Here is a 26123-nt window from a genome sequence, read left to right as displayed (position 1 = left end):
TCAACCATATGTAAGATGTACATACACATATATATCTAAGAAAATACATTCACAAATACATAAGAAATATTAACATTCTTAGCCATACTTACTGGAATATATGAAATTCTTATACACACACACTCAAACACATTATGGTATGTGTACTTAATCATGAATGCAAGCCAGTCAGCATCCATCCCTACGCATAAAAAAATCATCCATTCATATTGTACAAAATATATCTTCATTACCCTAACCTCTTCATACAATCTTGCAACAATGAAACGAAACAAGAGATCCTCTCACAATCATTGGAGTACACAAAGTGACTCAATGGAAGTGGCATAAAAAAAATGCGAAGTATTCTCAGTTCTGTAGGGATGCCATATGGGAATAATGTAGGGTTTTTTTGAAATGTTTACATTATGGCCTATTGCCCGCAACAATACATTATAAAGGATTGTTGGTTTTATGTGGTAATATATAAACCAAATTACCATATACCCTTTCGTGTTGATTGATTTTAAGTTCGCTTCGAATATTGGTACCAATGCCATGTATGCAATACATTTAAACGCAACATCTTACAATTAATATTTTTTTTCATTGTCCCAGCATCTGCGTCAATGCGACTACCTGTAATAATATGCGACAAATAGATTACAAAAGATCAATTATCACAAAAATCACAAAAAATGTTCCCATGTTAATGTAACCTTAGCGTTAAATCCTGAATAAGAGCTAAAAGGTTTAACAATGTTTTCAGCAAGCAAAAGAAAGTCTTTATTATATCCTTCAGCATAGTATGGAGGGTATATTAAGTTTGTCATTCCGTTTGTAACACCTCGAAATATACATTTTAGACCCCACAAAGTATATATATTCTTGATCAGCATAAAATTCTATGTCGATTTATTAATGTCCGTCCGTTTGTCCGTCTATGTAAATCACTCTAGCTTCCGAACAAAATTAAAGTTGTGTTCCAGTACTATTTTAGTAGTAAAACTAGCAGAAGAGAGAACAGTACGAAATGCCATTCTCATTTAGGTGTGCTCAAAAAATAAGGGAAATTAAAATTAGCAGAAATGCGATAAAATGTCAACAGAACAAGAAAACAGTCTAAATCGGACTGGCGAAACCTTACTTAAAATTGATAAATATTTTTGAATGTTGTTTATTTGTATTCAGAATGCGTTGAAGAGTATTTAGAGGTGGAGTTTTCTCAAATCCCAACCCCGGAGAAGCTGACATGGTTGGAGCCGCCGGTTTAATTAATGTTAAGTCTGCTAGAAGACTTAATGCCACAAGTTGGCAAGACAGCCAACCTACAAAATAAAAAGAAAATGTTCGCAGTAATAAGCGATCATCTTTGATTTTAAGCTTAATTTTTCAATTAACCTTTCACTAATTTTGTACTTTTTACCAATACGTTTTCTTCGTCTGATTCCTCATTCAGCCAGTCCTCTTCGCTCCTGGAATCATCCAAAAGTGAATACATCAGTTGCTTCATATTTTCTCTTTTTGTTTTTCGCACGACAAATATTAGTTTTTCTTTAGTTTTTAAGTTTATCTTTTTTCTTTACATTTGTTGTCACGCGCGAACATTGAAATGTATTAATACATTTTTCAACCTTGTTAGCTCTGCCAATTAAATGTCAAATTTAAAATTTGCACATTCCTGCTCGGCCAAATTCATGTAGCTAAAACAAGCAGAAATGTGCACCACTCAGCGCCATTTTTTTCTCGAGAGAGCTGCAAGTTTTGCTAGTTTTTGGAGTACGGGAACGCGTTGTAGTAGAATTAGCACTAATTAGTACTAATTTGAAGGTTCTGGAACACAACTTAAGTAAGTAGATAAAAATTTACTCAAATGTGTATTATGTCTGCAGGACCTTTGGTATTGAAAATGGGCCATGCAGGTCGTATAGCCCCCATATAACGGTACCTCCCGATATTCGGTATTTTGATGATTTTAGCGACATTATTTATCGGAATTGTTTCATATTTGGTATTTGAAGTTGGTAATGAATATTACAGCGTGTGACAGGAGATTGCCTGTGCAGGTACACGTCTTCGCATAGCACCCATATAACAGTACACCCGATATTCGGTATTTTGATGATATTAGCGACATTATTTACCGGAATTGTTTCAAATTTTGTTTTTGAAGTTCATAATGAATACTGCAGCATAAGACAGAAAATGGGTCATGTAGGTCCACGTCTTCATATAGCCCCCATATAACTGTACCCCTATTATGAATATTTCGAGGAGTTACAAACGGAATGACAAAGCTAATATACCCTCCATAGAATGGTGGAGGGTACAACATATGTCTTCGGCTGTCCCTGCAAATTTTAAAAACCAGATGAAATGTCAACATTTGTTTACAATTTTTGGCTTTGTGTTTATCTTTTGTTCTGTGATTTCAATCACCAGGGGGACCTTATACTTGGGCCATGCTGTCAATATTTTGTAGCATTTGCACTGTAAGGCTAAGGCGAATCTCCATAGGTGCTGGTTATAGAATATCTCTTCATATTAAACTATTCGCAATCTAATTTTTAGAGTTTCGACTTTTATACATATCCAAACAAGTAGTACAAACAAAATATTGAAACTTTTGGTACTTTTTTTGAGAGAGCTGTTTTTTTAACCAATCATCTTCTGCTTCGCACAAAATAATAGTACTTTTACAGCATTGAAGGTTAGCCCACTGGGTTTAATAGATTTAGTGATTTAACCTTGTGTGTTTACATGCACCCATAAAATAATATAAATATCGCTCAGCTGATGTTTATTTATGTAAGAATGCAATAAATAGCCAGAAATATTGTATCAAAAAAACCCAGAGTTAATAAAATGTAAAATAATTTGTTGTGCGGAGGCCTGCTTTTGTTATATTTCGTTTTCATATGAAAAACTTTATAATCATAAATCGAACTTGATGTTGTGAAAAATCCGTGGAGTTCCTTTTATGTTTCGCGTTTTTTTCTTTAAATCAAAATATCGAGAGAAATGTTTTAAATAAACAACTTGTTGCATTTGTTATTGGTAAATCTGAAGTTACTAGACTCTCATCGCCAGATAATTTCAATCTAATTAAATTATGATATTGAAGGTTAATCCGAATCAAAATTTGTATGTAAACGAGCTATTAGTTGTGCACATAAACAAATATCTACTTCTCTAAAATGTATATGATTTCGTTGATGGAGGCCAATACCGTTCACTTCATGTAAAGTGGTGGTGCATACTCGATGGATCAATAATTCAGGACAAAACCTGTTAAGTCGTTTATATATGCCACATCTATCTGCGATAAGATTAGAAGTAAAAACATAATTCTTAGGTATCTTTCTGACGGCACATTTAATATTTACAAGTTGACCTTGTATTCTATTCAGCGTTGCCTTAAGACTCTAATAGGCCTACTACACTAGGAATCAAAGGTCTTCTTCTTATAGTTTTAATTCTCCCCTGGTTCGATTGGATGGGGTAAAGACTTTATGACTCAGACATCATCTTTTTTTTTTGAAGTAACATCATTCCTTTTGAATCAAACACCTTTCTTGTCATACGATAGTTTACACATCATGTTTATAGAATAATAGTTATTTTAAGCACCTAAATCAAAGAGTAGCGATATACCATGGTACAATATGGAGGTAGAGCAGATTAAAATACAACCCAAAAACTATGCCCGCTTTTTGTCAAAATGATATTCGTTGATAAAACTTAAATTTTGTTTATTAATGTTTTTTTTAATAATTTAAGTAAATTTTGAAAATTTGTCAAATTGATGGAAAATTAATGAACTTGCAATTCAAATTCAGTTTATAACCAGCTTATTACAATTTGTTTTCTAAGTGTGCCCGAATTCTGCCAATTTTGTGTATTTATTTATTATTTTGAAAAAACAAGTTCGGCAGGGCCGAACTTTGAATACCCTCAACCATTTGGAACGAATTTGGAAATAAAATCCTTAAAAATGTCTGTTAAAACTTTAAAAATACCGAATATAGCCGTTATATTGGTCTATACGACGTGGACCCACACAGGCATTATTTGTCATGTCATTGCCAAATTCAAATTCAAACTTGAAATAAACTGTGAATAATGTAGCTAAAATCATCAAAATACAGTATATAGGGTACTGGTATGTGGGGCCTATAAGAAGACCTGGACCTGCATAGACAATTTTCTGTTATAGGCTGTAGCATCTACTACGAACTTCAAATACGACATTTCAAACAATTTCGGTGAGTATTGTACCTAAACTCGTCAAAATACCGAATATCGGGAGGTACCGTTATATGGGGACTATACGAAGACGTGGACCTGCACAGACAATTTTCTGTCTTAGGCTATAGTATCCATTTCGACCTTCAAATACCAAATTGGAAACAATTCCGGTGAATAATGTCCCTAAAATAATCAAAATACCGAATATCGGGAGGTACCGTTATATGAGGGCTATATGAAAACGTGGACCTACATGGCCTATTTAACTTAACCTGCCTACTGAAAAAATAAACATGTGTGCAAAATTTTAGCCTTCTATCTCAATTCGTTCGGAAGATGGCGTGATTAGAACAGACAGACAGACAGACGGACATCGCTAAATCGACTTAGAATTTAAGGCTGATCAAGTATATATATATTTGTTGGGTCTGACATGAGTATTTCGAGGAGTTACAAACGGAATGACAAAATTAATATACCCTCCATAGTATGGTGGAGGGTATAAAAACAAAATATTTTCAAAATCAATGATTAAAAGAAACGTGAATTGCAGGACGCGCATTGCAGATATTACGTAGTTTTGCCATATAACTGAAAGATTTAACAGTTTTAATAACATTTTTGAAAGAAATTTCAGACATTCTATTTTTTTACTCATTTAAAAAATGAGAAAAAAATATGAAATAAGACAACTTGTTGCGTATAATATAGCATATAGACGGTTATATTCACGGGATCACTTACCAAAAAGACTTCTGCCCAATTACTGAAAGAAGTCCTTTAAAAGGTGTCATGATGATAAGAGTTTTCACGGTAATATTTTTATAAGGAATTATCGTGTGATCTATCTCTCTCTCTCTCTGAAGATATTACAGTATATAATAAGTGATTTTAATTGGTGAAATGTGAAAACATTTACTCACAACCTCCCTCAATATCCTGCCAACATTTGATCACCTGTTGAATTCCATGTAACATCTTTCATTCGAATCAAATTCACTAACTTTTTCCATTAAATGTTCGTTTTCTTTTAATTTTTAATTCACATTTATGCAAACAATAATATGGCAGCCCTACAAGTCCGACCCCCCATGAAAGCAATTGCGCTAACATGTGTATCTTGGTTTGCTTGTGTTTTTGTACTTTTTTTGTTTGCTATTTCTTCTTCTGGGTTATTGCTTTATTTCATGTACATTGTATGTGTTACATGTTCATAACACAGTTTGCATGTTTGTGTGCCTGTGTGTGTGGCCGTTTCCTTTTGTTGGTTAGGTTTTATAACACTATTCAACTGAAAGAAAATGGATAAATTTTTTAAAACGAAGTTTTAAACTAAACCCAATAAGAATACAACAGTGGTATTCCATACACAAGTACAATTATAAAGTCACAAACACACACACACACACTCACATTCACTCATTGGCACATGTATGTGTATACAATGCAAAAACGACTTGTTGTCGACATTTAGACGACTTCCGCTTTTAACTGTTTCCAATTTCAATGTAAAATAAAACATTACACACACAGTAGCCACAGCAGCAGCAGCCCATATAACTTGAAGACAAATACATACACACACACACAACATACTAACATTTATACTAACAACATTAAACATTTTTTTATGTGAGACAAACGGAGTTTAGCACAAGTCTATTGAGTTTGAGGTAGGAATTTATTACTGAGAGTCCCCTTTTGCAAACGAGAGATGAGAGTGAGAGCATCATAAAGAGTAACAAAAAGATGCCACATTGGTGGTGAAAAGTGGGCCAACTTGATTAATTACCAGAGGAAAAGAGCGATTTATATGAAGTTAGTTATAAAGGAAATATGATTATCTGTTTGTTGTGTGTTTTTGTTGCTACAGGACAGGGAGATAGAGAACGACCTAACACAATTTAAAGTAAATTAAATAAATAAAGATGACAGCATTTGAGAACCGCGCAAAAAGAGAGATATTAAAATAAAACCACATTTATTGAAATGGAATTGAATTAATTTCGTGATATTAAAGTTAAAGTATAATAAGGAAAGCAGGGTTGAGCTGAAGGTTTTCTATTCATATAAGCAGGTAACGTATATGACGTGTAAAAATACTTTGATTTTAAAAGATCTGTAAACTCAATTGACGATGTTGAGACCTGCATACTGGTTTCTAGATTTAAACCTACTGGTAGAGGAAGATGTAAAATTCCTGTGATTATGGGGAGGAATGATGGTTGTTCTGGAAATGGTCTACTGAGTAGAGAAGAGTTGTAAAGTTCAGCAGACTATAGAAGACCTGTAGAAGACAAGTAATAGGTCCTCTGGCCTCAAAAAGCCTTCTGACTACAATATATCTGTAAAACGTTTGCTGGCTATAGTAGACGTGAAAGTTCTACCGGCTACATAGGACCTAAAAAGGCCATTTGGCTATAGAAGATCTGTAAAATGGCATCTGTGTATAGGAAACCCTTAAATAGTCCTCTGGCTAAAGGAGGTCTGTAAAAGTTCCTCCGGCTATAGAAGACCTATAAAAGGTCCATGGGTTATAGAAAATATGTAAAAAGTCTTCTGGCTATGCGAGACCTGTAAAAGTAGACCATTAAGTGGTCCTGTAAAAGACCCTCTGGTTATAGAAGACCGGCTAAAATTTTTCTGACAAAAGGAAGCCTGTAAAAGATCCTCTGGCTACAGAAGACCTTAAAATGGTCTACTGGCTATAGAAGATTTATAAAAGGTCCTCTGACATAGCGGACCTGAAAATAGTCATCTGACTCTTGGATACCTGTAAAAGCCTTCTGCCTATGAGAGACCTGTAAAGGTCCTCCGGCTATAGAAGGTCTGTAAAAGGCCCTCTCTGGCTACAGCAGGCCTGGGAAAGGTCATCTGGATATAGGAAATCTGTAAAAGGTCTGCTGACTAAAGAAGACCCGTAAAAGCTTCTTTGGCTATAGGAGACCTGTAAAAAGTCCTCTGGCTATAGAAGATTTTTAAAAGGTTCTTTGCCTATAGAAAATCCGTAAAAGGTTTTCCGACAAAAGGAGACTTGAATTCTGACTAAAGAAAATCTATAAAAGCTTATCTGGCTATAGAAGACCTGTTAAAGGTCCTCTGGCTATAGAAGACCTGTAAATGATCTTCTCACTAAAGAATACCTGAAAAAGGTCCTCTGGCTATAGGAGACCCATAAATGGCCTTCCAAATAAAGGAGATCTCTAAAAGGTCCTCTGGCTGTTGGCCACCTGTGAAAGGTCATCTGGCTATGGGGGACCTGTAAAAGTTCATCTGACTTCAGGAGACCCGGAAAAGGTCTATGGATATAGGAGACAAAGACCTAAAATGGTAAAGACTAGACAAAATGCATTCTGAGCAAATGGTTTGTGGCTGTACTACTTTGAATGAAGCATATGACAAAGGCATGTTAATATAAAAAACGCAATTATAGGAAAGAATGAAAAATAAAAGTTTGGATAATCCAAAATATTGTTTCAAAATTTTATTCCATATACCTTCCCAAATAATTACATACTGCCATAGCGGTTTAAATTGCTTAACATTGGTAACTATGTTGTTACGATATCATAACAACAGAGGCATTTTTCACAGGGTTGCCATATTTTACTCTGTCTTGTCCTATCTTTATACTTTTATGTCTTTGTAGGAGACCTGGACAAGACTTCTGAAAAGGCATTCTAAATATAAGGAACATGTAGAAGATCTTCTATCTGTAGAAGACGAATAAAATTGTACTGGCAATAGAGGTCCTGTAAAAAGTCATGTGAGTGTAGGAGACCTTTAAAAGATCTTCTGAGTTTTCAAGACCTGAAAAAGGTTTTCTAAATATAGGACTTCTATAAAACGCTGTAGAAGATCTGTAAAAAGTCTTCTCGATATGGGAGACTTGTAAAAGGTCGTCGACCTTTAGAAGTCATGGAAAAAGTTTTATTTGGCAATAGACGACCCACAAAATTTCTTGTGGTCATCGAAGTCTCCTACCCATAGTGGACCGGCTTTAGCTATATACTATCTCTAGAGGCTCTCTAGCCCTGGAGTACCTGTAAAGCCCTATGTTTATAGAAATTCTATGTCATGGAGAAGTATTTTATCAAAAGTAAGTTCTTATTAAGGACTAGTATCCAAACAAGGGTTGTCAACAGACATTAATTTTTTTTATAGGAAAAATGCATTTTCACACACATGTATGCATGTATGTGTAAAATAACCATAAATTCCTTAACATTTTATTAAAAATTACAATCTGAAAAGGAATTGTAACACAATTTGTTCAGCTATTGTTCCGTTATTCATAGAAAAAAACTCAAAATAATAATTTATAAAAAGAAACAACGAAGAAAACTTGAAGAAAAGCGCCATAAATAGACATAGCATGTGATATATGTACTTGTGAAAATTTATTAATTTTTTTGGATTGCAAACACATGCGAGCACTCGCATTTACATGAATACTTAATGTACGCATATGACCCGATGTACTGTGTATATATACACATGTACACACTTATGTTTGTTCGAAGCGACGTAGAGATTCCTCTTCAAACAACATTGTGCTGTGATTTCAAAACGGAATTTCAAGAATTCTTTGGAAATCTTAAAGGGAAAAAATCTTATTTTATTGTGATACCACTTAACAACATACCACACGCACACACACACATGTATACATTTACACATTCCTGACATGCCGATTTTATCCCCACACCCTTTCAATCTGGCAGCTCTCCAAAATGATTTTTATTGCACTTTGGTTGGTTCGACTGACTGGATGGATGACTGGTTGGTTTGCTATCGAAATGGGGTGACAATACTGAGGGCAATGATGGAAAATGTGATAGAAATATGTACACACTTTTGTGGGGACATTTTTATGATTTTTATTGGAGGACAAGTGGAAATCTTAAAAGGATTTTGTTTTAATGTACAGACATGTTCGATGAACAGATTCTTAAACAGTTGTTGCAATTTAAAGGCTATGAATACCTTTTCAGGGTTTTTTTTGTAGCACAAATTAATAGGGACAATTAGGGGTATAATTAATGTGGAGGGAAATATTTCGTTAGTACTCATACGCCCGAGTACTGTCTTCGTTTAAGACTCATATCTCCGGGAAAGATAAGAAAGAACACATATTGTAGCATTTTGAAAGGGTTAGAGATTTTTTTTTTTTGGCTTTTTGGGATCTTAAAAAAATCGGCTGAAAAAATTAATATTTTAATTAAATTTTAAATTACCACGTTGTGTGACCAATTGTTGGATAGGTTTTTTTCATAAACCCGGATGGGGTCAAATATATAATTGTAGCATTTTGAAAGGGTTAAATTTTTTTTTTGGCTTTTTTTGGGATCTTAAAAAAATTCGGCTGAAAAAATTAATATTTTAATACTACGTTTTAAATTACCACATGTTGGATGGTTAGAGATTTTTTTTTTGGCTTTTTGGGATCTTAAAAAAATCGGCTGAAAAAATTAATATTTTAATTAAATTTTAAATTACCACGTTGTGTGACCAATTGTTGGATAGGTTTTTTTTCATAAACCCGGATGGGGTCAAATATATAATTGTAGCATTTTGAAAGGGTTAAATTTTTTTTTTGGCTTTTTTTGGGATCTTAAAAAAATTCGGCTGAAAAAATTAATATTTTAATACTACGTTTTAAATTACCACATGTTGGATAGTTTTTTTTTTTTTTTTTATAAACCCGGATGGGGTCAAATATATGGTTAACCGGATACCCTACCACGATATTTTGAAAGAAATTCCAAAAGATCGAAGATTTTCTACTTAACTAGAATTGTTCCCTTAGATTTCAAAATATCAAACTTCAGGGCCTTGCAAAAACTAAAACCCTAAAGTACAATCATTTCTTTTAGAAATTTTGGTAGAAAAGTTCGAAATGCCGAATATCTGGAGGTAACGCAATATGGGAGGTTTTCCAAAAATTTTTGTTCTCTGAGAGTCCACAATGAGAGTCCAAAATCTTGAACTACAGCTACTCTGGTTGAAATTTAATTTGAGACATAAACTTCAAAATAGTGAATATGAGGAGGAATTGTTAAATGGGGAATGTACAAAACGGTGGATATGCATTGAATGCTACACAGTGAACTGTCAAATTTCTGTTACATTTTTATACCCTCAGCCATATGGATAGAGAGAGGATATATATCATTTGATACGGCCAAAACATGCCTCATCGAAATAACGATTTTAGACCCTTAGTCTCTTTGGACCAAATCCATTTCAGGACATTTGGAGTCGATCTAGCGATGTCCTTCCGTCCGTCTTTCTGTCCGTCTGACTAGCTGGTGCGCACGATAACTCTCGAAGGGAGTATCCGATTTGATCCAAACTTAGTACATTGTAATATTATTATTAAACTTCGTTTAGATTTAGATCCAACTTAACAAATCCTAATATTTGCTAGGTCAGGTGCGAAAATGGACAATATCGATCCACTCCATCAAGGGTCAAAGTTTTTTGATTATAACTCTTAAAAAATGTGATGTAAGTGTCCGATTTTCTTCAAATTACACACATTACAATATTTTTATTTTATTCAACTGGTGTGAAGATGGAATATATTGGGCCACTCCTCTTGGTAACTCCCCCACATAGGGTTAAAGTTTTGAATGAATAAAACGATCATGAAATCCGAAATAAGCCTCGGATCCCTTCAAGTTACACACATCACCATATTTTAATTAAACCCAGGTCTGGTATGAGGATGGAATATATCGGTCAACTGTTTCTGATACTTCCTCCACAAAGGGTAAAAATTTTGAATGTTCATGAAGCTCATAAAGCACGAAATTAACATCCGACTCCATTTAGACTTGGCATATTTCAATCAACACAATATCTGTTATAAATATGGTAGAGATCGGATCATTCCTTCTGGTACCTCCACCACAAAGGATCAACGTTTTGAATACCAAAAACGATCATAAAATCCGAAATTAGCATCCTCCCCCCACAAAGGGTCAACATTTTGAATATTCATGAAGCTCATAAAACACCAAATGAACATCCGATTTCATTCAGACTTGGTACATCTCAATATTTTCATCAACGCAAGATTTGTTATAAAGATGGTGGAAATCGGACCATTCCTTATAGTACTTCCCCCACATAGGGTTCATGATTTTAAAAAACAAAACGCTTAAAGAAAGCGAAGTAAGCATCCAACTCTCTTGAAATTTCACACATACAAATATTTTTACTAACACAAGATCTGTTGGGAAGACGAACCCTCCCAACATACCAAAATGGCTTGAGAATAATATTACAATAAGCTTATGAACATAAGCCTTAAGCTTGAGAAAATTTTGAGAAAACATTGAAAAATGTTTGTATAACAAGTATAGAATAATCGAAACGGAACCCTTATTTATAAGCTTATACTTGAAATTGTAGAATAAGCTTACAAAAATAATATTATAATAAGCTTATTTTTGTAATAGTATAAAATATTATTTTTTTTTTAGTTTTTAATCATTTTTAACGTTTTTTCTTGATGGACATCCCAGTAGTCACTGCCGCATGTGGCCTTGATACTCTGACGCTTTCTTCTCCCTTATTTGAACTTCTGCATCTCTTCCACTAAGACTACACATTTATTGAATTCCTGCAACTTTTTTGATGCTTCCAATCTGAAATGGGATTGGAATAATTTATGTGAAAGATTCCCGGATTTATTATTCATCCATACCTTAAGGGTTCGGTCCACAAATGGGTCCTAAATTCGCGTGATTTTGTTTTTTGCCAAAGAAAATAATTTCTTGCTGACAATTTTCACAAAAAATCAAAACTAATTTGTCAACAAGGGACAAAATTGAGAAATGTTTGTGGAACATAAGTGTTTCTCAAGCATTGTTGAAAAATTATATTTTTATAATATTGTTCTCAAGCTGTATTGTATTTTTGGTATGTTGGGCTATATATGAAATATATGTAGTCCGGAATAACATGGTACATATCTTCAATTACACAGTCAAACCGACTTAACAGATTGCATATGGATTCATTCCTTGCTCTTCGCTTCCTTTCAAATATAGAATTAGAATTGGAAAAGCAGAATACAACAGCAGTACAACAACAATTATTTGAATAAAATCGTAAAAATGCAAACTGTTCAATTTCAATGCGATACATCTTTAAGAATTCCATTTCGTTCTAGACCTAGAAGTAGTCGTTTCTACATCAAGGAGTTTTACCTTTGTTAATATATATAAACTTTTAATATACCAATTCCATTCCATGTTTTTTTTTTAATTCAATATTTCTACTGTCTTTCATCATCATTGACACATCGTTCATTTAATACCCAAAGTCATATCGAGTCAATATAATTAACTTATTATTGAGTGTATACTTCATATTTTACATTTATACAAAGTCCAAAGAAATATCTGACAAAATGCATTAAAATATTTCTAATCATATTTATTTTCCTTTTAGCTAATTTCATTACGAAATATACATGTATCACAAGAAAATGCCTAGCGTAGGTGGCATTCCAGTCTCAAAAACAAACCCCAACATAACACGCTCTCTATGTCAATATTAACTCCCTCTCTCTCTATCTCTTGTTGTTTTACGGCTGACATTTGCTCAATAATGTAGTTAATATTTGCTTTCTCGGAGAGCTCTCAAAATCTCCCTCTCAATTTCTCACAGATTCCCCACGGTGGTTGTTGAATATATAACAGTAGGGGGAGTAGTAGATTGGTTGCTTGACTCTTGGTGTTGATAATGGCAATGGGTGTTAGGCGACTTTTAATGGCAACATTTGGAAGGGAACGGTGGGGGCCTAGGAGTATCTTGTGTACGTGCTTTCATTTCATTTTGACTTAGACTACGTCACAACCTGTATCATAAAGAAAAAACGAAGAAAATTTTGTATTCAAACATTTTGTATACATTGAACGCATACAAATGCAAGAAAAGAAATGCCCATACATACATTTATACACATACAAAGATATAAAAATTCTAACAAAATGTTGCTGGCTAAACAACTGGGACTGTTATTTGTGGATACCGGGTTTACGGGGACAGATGAGTAGCGAAATGCGTCAATGGCCAACGGGAGGCAATTTACTACTCCCTACCTAATGGGGAATGTGTAGCAATATCCCCCATTTCATTCCTTTTTGCAAAGAAAGAAAACTGCAGCTATAACAAAATATAGAGAAAGGATGAACTGAATATAAAATAATAATAATAAGAAGAAAAATATACCTATGTCGTCAAAGGTTCGCATGAATGAATGAAAACGCCATATGGTTCTTATTGGAATTCTGAAAAATTGAGAAAAAAATAAACGTTTATGGAAATATTGAATTGAAAAAAATCCATTCAAATTAAAATTAGTTTCTTGCTATTTTGAAGAAATTAGGATTAAATTCATCTCCTGTATGACAATATTAAGTCCTGATTTATACTAGGCGTATCGTAAATCTTTTAAACTTGCCTCCTGCATTTTTAATTATATTTTTGTATAAAAATCAAAAACAGCAAAACTCCCATTAAGAACTTTTTTTCATTTCAATCCCCTTATTTCTCGTTCCTACAAACAAAGAATTGCCGCCAGAAAACTTGACTAAAAAATCCGATTAAATAGGCCTTGGTTTAAACAAACATTATTTTTGATTAACTTTGTAAGAAATCAGAAAACTTATAGGCTCAAAATAAGGTTTCAATCCAATAATGACACCTTGGCTACTCAAAAGCGTAATATGATGGAGAGCTATGGGTAAAAAATGTTATATGAAAATATTACAACGGGAGAATCATTGGAAAACCTTGTATCGGACCATAACTGAAACAAATGTAGCTGCCTCGTGTGAAACATTAATTCCCACAAGAGACTCGTGGACCGACGGATTTCTATCACAAATGCCGAGTGGAAACGGGCTCAGTGCTAGGGGGAGAGCGGGACTGGGACTTTTTTTATTGAAGAACCATTTACCGTAATCTCTTTCCGCTTTCTCGATCATAATACGATCATAATACGATCCGGAGGTCCAAGCGATTGCAGAGTGTCTGAACTGGCTTAATGTTTTAGAATTTTACGCTTATCCAGAATATATATTCTTTGAATATTTCGAGGAGTTACAAACGGAATAAGCTAATATACCCTCCATAGAATGGTGGAGGGTATAAAATTGAGCTGAAATTAATCGGGTGTGTAATTTTAATATTTAATCGTACGTATACGCCACAATTAACTTTAAATGTTATTTTTTTTATTATTATTGACTGGAATAAGGTTTGTCTGAAGAAAAGTGAACAGACCGCATTTCTGCAAAAACTTGCAAGGAGAAGAGAAATTTGTCCTGCAAGAAGTTGCAAGCTCTCAATAGAGAACTGTCAAAGTTTCTCTCTCGAACCGCTCTATTTTGCTTAGCTCGGAGTGCGGTTGTAAGATTTAGAAGATTTTCCAAAAGAATTTTAGTTTTATGCAATTCTTTGGTTCCTCTTCTATTGAGCTTACGATCTCGTCACTTGGGTAAAAAAGATTTTTATCATAGAACTTATTTTTAAAATAACTTTTGGGGAGAATATCCCAGACAAAAAGCAAGGGAACTGATGAGGATTGATGGCTCTTTCCGAAACCTAGGTATTCCCCCTGGTAAACATTACTATCGTTCTCCACTAATAAACAAACGTTGTTTTTTATAAAAAAAAAACAACAATAAAGGCATTAAGCCTGACAATTTTGCAACAACAAACAGACTTCGGGCAATATGGATAGCTCAAAAGCAGTTTCAGAATAACGGGGATAATTCAGAAATTTGCATCACAGCACGTGTATAGCCCAGAAACTGTTTTTGGATAAAGTGTATAACTCGGTAATTGATTTTGGATAATGCAGATAACTCTAAAACTGACTTTTGATAACCGGTATAATACATGGTGGATAATTCAGAAACTGACTTGGGATAGTGTGCATAACTGCATTCAAATAACGTGCATAAGTTATAAACTGGTTTTTTGATAACGTCCATAAATAATTTGATAACGTCGATATAATCAATCATTACCATCAATAGTTTTCCAAACATCCGCAATATTTCTTCAATACTTAAAAGATTAGGGCTACAATAATTATTTGGAAAATTCCCAAAATCAACGTTCATATCCATGATTGCGCTTGAAAAAAATCTCCTCGATTGTTCTGGTCTTGCAAAAATATTCTTTAAAAAATCCGAGTTGATTGCTCTGCTATTCCTAAAAAGAATATTTTTTAAAAAATTCTAATAATCCTTCAAAAAAATTATTGAAAATATCCTCGTAAAATACTATGATAGCCCTTAAAAATGTCGCATTAAATCGTCCTTGAAATAATATTCTTTTAAAATCCACATTATTTGCTATGATAGCTCTTCACAAAATGTCATTTCAAAATGTACGTTAATTGTTGCTATTCTCGTTGAAAAATGTCTCACGTGATCCTTTGATAATATTCTTAAAATAACACATTGTGATGGCTCTTAAACTTTAGTTCTTTAAACATCTGCGCTTTGATAGTCTATTCGCTTGGTTGGTCTTATGGATCCCAAACAAAATATTTAAAAAAATTCACAATGGTCCTCAAAAATAATAAATAATTTTTTTAATATCGTGTAAACTCCTTTTATGATTACCTATGTTATATTTATATTCAACCTTTTCCAATATGCTCACATTCACTTTCTCCTTTCTATCTCCACAGTTTTCTTTTGTGATTGTTTCCCAATAAAATATTTTCTATATCTACGCCTTAAAGTATGCTGTGGGATATTTGATTTGCTTGCCCTTTAAAAAGTAAACAAATAAAATACGTTCTTCCTGGAAGGCTAAATTGCCTCAAATTGATTATTATTTCTTTGAAAATCTAAAAAAACACAAAATTTACGTTTTACTAATAAAGCATCTAAATATAGCTAACATGTGCATTGACATTTATCGCTACATTGGCTATGGCATTAATATTTAACAACATTTGTGTTATTTTCGTTACATTGAAATGTACAACGGAATTGTTTTTGTAGAGACAATTTGAAAACTTTTTTTCTTTTAGAAATCGCAAGCTTAATTGTTTCGTGATTTTTTTATAAGGATAAAGTTGGAAGTTTTGTTTTTTCAGTATTACTTTCTTTTTTATTTTTAATAAATATAAAATATTTGCAAGCCTTTAGTCTGCTCCAGAACTGCAAGAATATAAAAGATTTTTCTACGATAACCATAACCAAATTTAGACTGCTGTCATTTCTAAGCCACTCGTCCGACAGATGTTAAAATTATTCCAGTGACAGGTGAACAGCCGAATTTGGTTTTCTCCGATGAGAAAACATTCGTTGTCCAGCAGTTTGCAAACAGACAATATGATCGTGTTTACTTGCCAAAGAGGTCAGCTAAAAATGTGCACCTTCGGTTGGCCACCAAAACTCAAGCGCCGGCCATGGTGATGCTGTGGGCCGCCATAACACCATAATCGACCGTGCCATCAGAATAAATGCCAAATATTATCGCGAAAATATTCTGGAGGGTGTATTAAAGCCTTGGGAACGCAAACATTTTGGTCGCAGACCTTAGTCATTCCAACAGTACTCAGCACGCGCCACCCAAGAATGCTTACAAAATGAGGTTCCTCGCTTTATTTCCAGCGCACAATGACCACCAAAATCTCCGGATACGAATCCGTTGGATTTTTGTGTCTGGAATATTTTGGAAAGCAAGGTTGGCACTAAAAAATACGAAAGTGTCGATCACCTCAAGCAAGCGCTTCGCCGGGAATGGGCCAAAATACCGCAGAACTACATTCGGGAACAATTTGTATTTTGTCTAGGATGGTTGGTATTGAAAATGATATATATCGGTCCAGTATTTGGTATAGTCCCCATATAATGGTACCTCCCGATATTCGGTATTTTGGTGGTTTTTGTCAATTTTTTTTAACGGATTTATCTAAACATTGCTATTTGTTGGTCATAATGGGTTCTAGCTCCGGTGGCGAAACATAAGGAAGTCAAATCATATTATAATAAAAACTTCTGACTTCTTCTTACAAAATTGTTGTCAAAATTAGTCTTTTTGTCCGACTTTTTCATCTTCAAAAAAATAATATTTTTTAAAATATTCAAAATATGCTTTAAAATATTAAAATTTCTATGCTTCAAAATGTTAAAAAATCTTCCATTAACACTAAATTAAATTTCGGTAAACTATTCATTCATTCACATCACACCAATTATTTGCTATTAAAAATTTACCAAACATTTATTTTCGTTTTCCTTTCCTATTTTTTATTTTGTCTTGAATTTGCATTCGGCAATTGACTTTACTGCCAGCCAACCAGCCCTGCTCACAATGACGACGACGGCAACTGAGAGGTATGGCCAACGTAAAACGAGTTAAAAATAGATATTACAAAAATAGTTAAATTCATTTTTGATGTTGGTTGTTTGACGGTAGTTAATGTTTATTTCGCGGCCATTAGATTTATGTGTGTATAGGGATGTATGTGCGTGTATTCTATTCTGTTAAGGACTATTTTTCGGTTCTTAATTATATTTCAACACGTAAAGGCTAATAAACCAAGGGAGAACCACAAAAATATACACACATATACATATACATACACATTTTCAAACAGGTGTATCAACAGACCCTAACGCACACGGCCACACTCTGACACTCAGTTTTTGATTGTTGATTTCTTTGGTCTATTTTTTTTCTTCGTGGCTTTTTTCCGTTGTTCTAAATATAATTCACTACGTATATATGCAAGTTATTTTGTTGGTTTTCGTCGTTATTGTTTCTGCTGTTGTCAATAATTGCAGGTGGGGCCGTGAAAATGAAAAGCAACAGCGACAGCAGCAATAGCAAAAAACCCCATCAATTTGTTTAATAATTTTCTATTCTTGGTTGTGTTGTTCGCTCGAAGGATATTGGCTTTATAATGTCGGTGGACTTTTAAAAAAAAAAAGAAATACAAATTCATAATTTACAGACGTCATCAAATATCTATTAATCTACATAACAGTGATATAAAGAGTTTATATTTAGAAGGAGGAAAAAAATGTAGGACTTCATTTTTTTTTAATATCCTAAACATATGGAATGTTATTTTTGGAACATATGTCTCTGGCATAATGTTAAATGATAATTATTTAAATGAATATTTTTAGGATTTGAGCGGTAGCACGTGGCTTTTCTATTTTTCTTTGTTAATAACAATAAAAATCATTCACAATGGTGGGCCAGTAATGAGTGCTTGATGATGATGATTCAATTGTAATGATTTTGAAAATCGGTTTTTAGTAGTAAATGTGTATTAATACATAGACGTTTATTTATTTTTATATTTAGAATGCCTTTTAATAGTCTTCTTCATAAGAAGTTACACTAGGAAAACTGATTTATGTTCCCCTAACTAAAAAAAGGCTTGAATATGTTTTGTTTTACGTTAAAGATATTAAAAGGGATATAATCTGTAAATGGCATTTTAATGATCTTCTGACTTTTAAAATGCATCCGTCTGTATCAAAAGTCTTCTAACCATAGCAGATTTTAAGGGCCTTCTCTATATTAAAAACCTTTAATAGGTATTCTCTTTACAGAATTCATTTTAAAGGCTTCTAAAAAATTGTTGTTCGCCAATAACAGACTTTTAAAAAATAGAAGACATTCTAGGTTTGTCTGGTTACCCTAATGTTTGTAACAATGGTTAAAAAATTGCTACTGGAAGTCGTCTGTCAACACAAAAGTTCTGCAAAAAGAAAGCGGTTCGAGAGAGAAATATAAAAGTACTAGAAGTTTGCAAACTCAAAGTCAAAACACTTTGTGTTCTTATAGTACGTTTAGACTTATTGAATCGAGTGAATTTCAACTGTCAATTGTCTCAAGTGAAATCCATTGGATTTTCGAGATTTTGAGTCTTCTACCATGGATTTGGTTTGGTGTTATACCAAGTTCATATGGAACGCTATACGCTCTTAATTCGTCGTCCTTTATTATGTAGTTAATTTCCCTCCAAAATTTTTCTGAATTAGATCACTTTCGGAAAAATAAACTATGACGTTTCTAAATGCTAAATATGAAAAAAGATAAAATTCTAACATTTTTATAACCAGTTTGTGGAGAAAACAAATGCCCGTAAGAACATGGTATAAGAGAGAATTTTCGAGAGAGAAATTTTATATTTACTGGGAGTTTGAAATTCTTTTTGGACAAATATTTTCTTGCAATCACTTAGAACTCTTCTTCTTCCTTTTCCGGTGATTTATATTTGGGCAAGCAATTTTAAAGCATCTTTTACTCTGTTCCAGAACTGAAAGAATGTAATAGCATGTTTCCATTGGAAACCGAACAACGTTGTTCGCTCTCAGAATTGGGTACACGAATTAACCCGTTCATACGGGACGGTTCGTAATTCATAGTAAAATAATTCCTTTTTACAAAATTTTTGTTTGTTGATTTTAATGGGAATTTATACTAAAATACATGAAATTCTCACTAATATGAATAGAAGAAATTATTGTTTTCCTTCCGTAGATTTATTATATCATTAATTTTACAATTTTCATTCACGTTTTCAACTTTTTGTGTAAATATTGACATTTTGAACATATTTTTGTGTTTTTCCATTTTTAAATTCTGCTAGAGAGACACTTGTCAAATATTTTTTCTGTCGATACAAACATTTTGAAAATATTGCCTCTTTTGTTTGCAGTTTTCTGTGGAAATTTCAACTCGTGGACCAAATGCGTACCTCGAATGAGAGAGAAAACAAAATTTACTTTCGTTTGAATGTACATACGCCATTCAACATTGTAGTTTTCATTCATAATTTTCAGTCTTCCCAAAAATTTTTAAAATTTCATTAAATTTTTCTGTTTTTCATTTTTAAATGTCATAATTTATTTTTTCGATAAATGCTCTCATTTGTTAGGGATGGGACATATTTTTTCGTTGTTCTGAGAGTGATTTGATTTGAACAACGTACAAATATGAGTGTTCGCTCAGGAAATTTTGTGTGAAGAATTAGGTAGTTTTTTCATTGTTAAGGGTCAAACAACGAATAGAGAGCGAATCAAGTGCAGTGGAAACGCTACATTAAAGGTTTTTACTACGATAACCGATTTCTCCTTCTGGAACATAGCATTTATCATGCCAAACAATAAAAGTAGACTCATTTTCTAAATCTATTATGGTAACCCCTTTCTGAAGTACTCGATCTTGTAATTTTTCAAATAAAATTTATTTCCATATCTTAAATAATAACAAATGACCAGTGGCACAAAAATAATAAATGATAGATTATTTTCAGCGTTCCTTGGCACAGTTATATGTTCCATACGAATATTATTTATCTTTTACTAAGCTTAAACTTATAAAAATAGAGGTTTGAAATCCTTCATCTTAAGGAAACATTCTGAGCGCTGTTAGTTCTTGTGTAGTTTTCGAATAACGTTTTGTTTTAAGCCAGTATTTAAGAATCAAGGCCACAAAATAACAATGGATTCTGTATAAAACAACATCTTTCGCTAACAATTTTCTGTAATGAAATTGAGGCCGAATTCGTTATTATAGCAAAACTAGTCACGATATTCTCAATCTTCGTATTTTGAAACAAAATTAAACCATTCCATAATCAAAACTTACATGACTTAGAGGCTAATATTTCAGTCTTTTGTTTTAGATTATATTCCTCCATGACTTCATACCCTCTAAAAGGCGAGAAAATGACCGAATATTTGGTCGAGAAGAAATGAAAATGAGCTGTACGCTCATATTTAAGAATAAATAATAAAAATAAATATGACAATTCGTGAAATTCAAATACAAAATTTTAGTCATGCATCTTTATTTGGGAAATCGAAAACCTAATTATTTTATTTTTCGGTTCTTTTTAAGATTTTCGTGCTTCATTCCATGGTACAAAAATTCAGGTAGATGTATGCATCAACGCTTGCGAACATTGTCAAAATCATATGTCAAAAATCTTGAAATCTTTTTTTTTTAAATAAGTAGATTTTTATGTTTTCTTATACGACACCACTCAGATTTTGTTATGACATGCATTTTTGTTACAAATTTGAATAATTTTTCACTCAAACCTTTCAATTCCAAAATTGGTTTGACAGATGGTTTTGTTTTGAGAGGGTTTGATTGGTTGCAAGTTTTTGCAGGGATTCTGTATCCATAATTTTTTCAGAAAGAAGCAGCTGGACAAATCTGGCTGGAAAAATAGCCAAACAAACCTTCCACCTTCAAAGAGACTTTAAAAGTTTTGCTGTCTACAAGATCATCTGAATGGTCTTTTTCCATAGAACATCCTTGCTATATTGCTCTGATAGTACATTTACATTGTATTGAAATTAGCAAATTCTAATCTAACTGTCAATTCCATTGCATATATCATAAATAAATCCTCGTAAAGGAGATAAATCCAAAGCTCCAATATAAACATGCTATTAGATTGTTAGTATTTTTGAAAGCAAAAACTCACTCACCTGTGTCGTTCATTTCTCAGCTATGAAAATGTGTCCGACATTTACGTCATAACCAATATTTATGATATTGTGTGGGCGTCCCAGCAAAATATGATAAGAAGTTGTTTACTATTTCCAGTTTCCACTTTTGCAACAGTAAATTTTTTATATTGAATGTGGGATACATAAATACGTCTATGTTCGTCTATGTGCTGCCATCAAGAGTTATAGGATTGGTGCATTTATTGGACCAATAAATCTCATTAACTTTCAAATTAAGGCAGGAGCATATTGGCCTTATAAGGTGCCCTTCCTTAAACTCTTGCAGTATTGTGATCCTTTCCTTTGACTAGAAAGATCTACAATTTACCAATATTCCATAGCAGCAATCATAGCACAATCAAAAAATACTCCATTTGCGGCAGCTGACCATCAAAATGAGTTGTCAAAACACTTATTGTGATTAACATCACTGTAAGAAAAATAAACAAAAAATAACCAAAACGTTGTCAACGTTGTATAAAACGCTTTTTTGCCGGAGTTTTAGGTTGACTTAGTTCGATTTCGGCCCATAATTTATACATGTTTACCCAACGCAACATTGAACTAAAATACATGCAGCTTTAAAGACTCGATAATAGTAGAAGAATGTAGGTAGACGCGTCGACACAGCTGCTGGGACAATGAACTGTCAAACCAATTTTGGAATTGAAAATGTTGAATGAAAAATTATTTAAATTTGTAAAAATTGTTGAAAACGCGAATTATAATAGCCTTCGAATGACGTAGTATAAGAAAACATATAAAAATCAACTTATATTTGAAAAAACTTTTGAATTTTATTGAAATATCAATGCTCCCAAGCGTTGATGCATCTACCTGTATTCTTCTGCCATAAACTCGATCAAACGATATTTTTTACATATATAATGTCAAATTTTCTACATGAAGAAATTGCACATATAGTGTGATACATGGACAATTTTTCAGTTGTGTAATACATAAGTAACGTAAATAAGTACTTTTCCGATCACAGCAGATCCTATTTTATTTTTGACAGCACATATGTAAAACCCATTCCGTCTGATAATGCGCTTATGTATCATCAACTTCAAGCTGAAAACATAATCAACATTGGAATTTGACCAAACGATGGAATATAGAAAAGAAGTTATTGCGAATATATATTTTATAGAGTAGCAAATATAATATAAATAAAGAAAATTATTTTTTCTTTCTTTGTTAATATTATATGTCGTTAAAAATATATTTGCTAAGCTATAAAATATATATGTCGCAATAACTTATTTTCTATAATCGATTGTTTGAGCACAAGATTGTATAGTTCATTATCCCAACAGAATCCACTATTTTTTCAATTTTCTTCGATATTATAAAGGGAAATTCGATTATCGTAGTAAAAACTTTTAGATTCATGCGTTCTGGAACAGACCATATGTTAGAGTCATATGTAAAGTGACTTATTTTATATTTAACATTTTGTAGCATACTTTAAGGTGCTCAAAAATCATGTGAAGTCTAGCCTTTACAGTCTACACAGGTGTGTTATCAAATTATTTGTTTAAAAATTAAAATTCCTGATGTACTGCGACTCCGTTGCCATAAGATATTGAAATCATTCCGTTAAATGGAAAATTGTGTTTTAAACAAAAAACATAACAAAATTTTTAAAAGTTGATTATAATTAAAAAAATACTATATGTATTTTCTCCTTTAGATTATATACATATTTTCCATTATCCTTTTTTGTAATTTCAGGCCTTCGTCGAAGACCACTACAACCAGCTCAAAGCTCATCGTATGAAGTCAATTCGGACTTTTTGACGCAATTGATGGAAGAGAATGCACGGCGCAGGCTGCAGCAACAGTTCGAACAACATTTGGAGCTGATCAATTTGAAATTGATGCGACAGCGTCAGAGAGAGGAGCGATTAAGAGAACGTTATCGCCAACAGCAATTGGCGGCAATGGCAGCCGAAAATGACGACGATTATGATTATGTGAGGAAATATAAAGAAAATACCGATGTCAATACGGACAGTGTTAGCAGCAGCAGCAGTAGTAGTAGTGGTAGCATCAACAACAACATCGGAAACAGCAACAACAACAACAATTTACAATATGTTGAACAATACGATAATACAAATCAAGATTTCAGCTTCAAATATCCCAGTTTGGAAAATATTCACAATCTAAGGGATCGCATTAATTTCGCCGTCAATCCCAACGATCCGCGTTACTATGAGAATGTCGATGAAAATGCTGGCGGTTATATGGTGGGTAATATGGAGGCGGCCAATGACATTGATGGCTTACGTGACGAAGATGCTGGCGGCGAAGATGATGAAGTCACGGATGGTGAAAAGGATGAAGACTTAGATTCCCAGGTTCTTGATGAATATGAAGAATATACACCGCAAGTTGATGCCAATGGCATTGAGGCGGATGGCAAAGCAGCGGGTAAATTATCAGGTGACACTATGATATTACCACCTCAACAAGCGGGCATTGTTGGCCAGGGCAGTAATCCCAATTTCCATCGCATTAAACCGCAATCTGTGTCGGCGGCTGCAGCGGCTGGTGTTAATTCAATAAATGTGAAACAAGTCCAGGCGGGTGGTGTGGCACCAGCACGTCAAGACATGACGTCGTTAATTGATAAATTACATCCGAAAGGTGATCAACTGACACCGGGTGTAATGGATGGCTCTGGCGATGGCCACATGGTGGTGCGCGAGCATTTGGGTATGAAGGGTGAAATGGGCATGTATGTTGTGGCTTTAATAGCGGGAGTGAGTGCAGCAGCTACTGTGGGCTTGTTTGTTCTAGGCATAGCATGGTATACGTAAGTAAATGTTTTGTAATTTAATGAAATAAAATGATGAGGAGTGGAAAATAATGCGTGTTTTTTTTTTCTCTTTAGATTCCACAATAAGAGCAAAGCTGCTGCTGACGTTGATTATCCCGCCTATGGTGTTACTGGCCCGAATAAAGATATTTCCCCCTCCGGTGATAGGAAACTGGCCCAAAGTGCACAAATGTATCACTATCAGCATCAGAAACAACAAATAATTGCCATGGAGAATCGCCAAAACAATGAAGAGAACTGTGAAATGTCCTATGTCGAAAGTGACGATGATAATGAGGAGGGTGATTATACGGTCTATGAATGTCCTGGTTTGGCACCGGTAAGTTAATATTGGAGGGGTTATTCTCAATTATTTTAGGATATTACAAATATGTGATAGTTTAAAGTACAGAGGTGAGGGCCGCGAATTCGATAAGGAATTATGCCCGAACGCAGAACTGAACATAAAGTACAATATATTGACTTATAGCGCGTTTATACTAATTAAGATTAAGCCAATGGTTTTAATAGATCCAGTGTGTTAACCTTGTGTGTATAAACACACCCTTAGGAGGACATAACTGCCGAGCAGCTGATTGTTTACGTATACATACAGGGTGAGATGAAAAAACTGCAACCAACTTCAGACTGCTGTCATTTCTAAGCCACTCGTCCGACAGCTGTTAAAATTATTGCATGGACAGCTCATTATATTGTTAACAAGCGCACAAAAGCATTTTGTTGAGAATTTTCCAGAAAAAATGTTATTCGTGATGGAATTCAAGCGTGATAGTGAGATTTCTTTATATTTGGCTGGATAACCACAAGTGGCTATCATTAGAACACTACAGAATTTAAATGTGAATAAATCTTTTGTGTCTCGTACTATCGCTCGTTACCGTGATACTGGTAGCGGAGCCCGACGTCAAGGAAGTAAACGGAAGAAAACAGCAACATCAGCAGAAATGGTTCGGAAAGAAAAGAAGTGATTTGATCGAAACCCGCGTCGCAGTGGCCGAACAATGGCTCGTGAGCTGAACACATCACAAAATTCCATTTGACAATTATTGAAAAATGTGCTCGAAGTAAAGCCATTGAAATTCCAAAAAGTCCAAGAACTTACACCGCAACAGAAAAAAAATGGACTGAAAAGAGCTAAAGAGTTGCTTCGCTTGACCGAAAGTGGTGAACTGACGAATTTGGTTTTCTCTGATGACAAAACATTCGTTGTCCAGAATTTGATGCTATTTCCGACATTTTTTGCTCTCATTCAATAAAATTAAAAAAAAAAAAAATTAAAAATTATGACATTTGACTTTGTTGAAGTTTTTCTATCTCACTCTGTAGATGCATCAAGGCTTGGGAGCATTGATATGTCAATAATTTTTTTTTTTTTTTTTCAAAAAATTATTAGATTTTTGTGCCTTTTCTTATAGGACCAACCGGATGATGTTATGATATTCATTTTTTAAAAATTTTTACACATTTAAAATAATTTTAATTCAATATTTTCAATTTAAAAAATCGGTATGACAGTTCAT

The 26123-nt window shown here is 33.6% G+C and overlaps 1 protein-coding gene and 2 long non-coding RNA genes across 5 annotated transcripts in view; 1 reads left to right on the top strand and 2 right to left on the bottom strand.

Annotated features, from left to right (window-relative positions):
- LOC101890295 (uncharacterized) overlaps positions 1-26123 on the top strand; it is a 36660-nt gene that overhangs the window by 1458 nt on the left and 9079 nt on the right. The window contains exons 1-3 of one of the 3 annotated variants that reach the window (XM_020039990.2): positions 23310-23407; positions 23493-24579; positions 24658-24922. In XM_020039990.2, the coding sequence (XP_019895549.1) occupies positions 23362-23407; positions 23493-24579; positions 24658-24922 (1398 nt within the window). In that variant the 5' untranslated portion in view covers positions 23310-23361. Of the gene's footprint in view, positions 1-23309; positions 23436-23492; positions 24580-24657; positions 24923-26123 lie in introns of those variants that run through there. The other 2 variants (XM_020039991.2, XM_005176748.4) reach the window with 2 other exon arrangements.
- LOC131801413 (uncharacterized) lies at positions 11728-12160 on the bottom strand. The gene is made up of 2 exons (XR_009341824.1): positions 11942-12160; positions 11728-11882 (listed from the first exon to the last, which is right to left on the bottom strand). It is a non-coding gene; the product is annotated as an uncharacterized LOC131801413 (long non-coding RNA).
- Positions 12655-22228, bottom strand: LOC101890177 (uncharacterized). The gene is made up of 4 exons (XR_002195558.1): positions 21735-22228; positions 13474-13532; positions 13196-13407; positions 12655-13099 (listed from the first exon to the last, which is right to left on the bottom strand). It is a non-coding gene; the product is annotated as an uncharacterized LOC101890177 (long non-coding RNA).

The sequence above is a fragment of the Musca domestica genome, unplaced genomic scaffold (genome assembly GCF_030504385.1).
Source record: "Musca domestica strain aabys unplaced genomic scaffold, Musca_domestica.polishedcontigs.V.1.1 16, whole genome shotgun sequence".
NCBI classification, from domain to species: domain Eukaryota; kingdom Metazoa; phylum Arthropoda; class Insecta; order Diptera; family Muscidae; genus Musca; species Musca domestica.
Note: the sequence above shows the minus strand (reverse complement) of the source record. Positions and strands in the feature narration are given on the sequence as shown.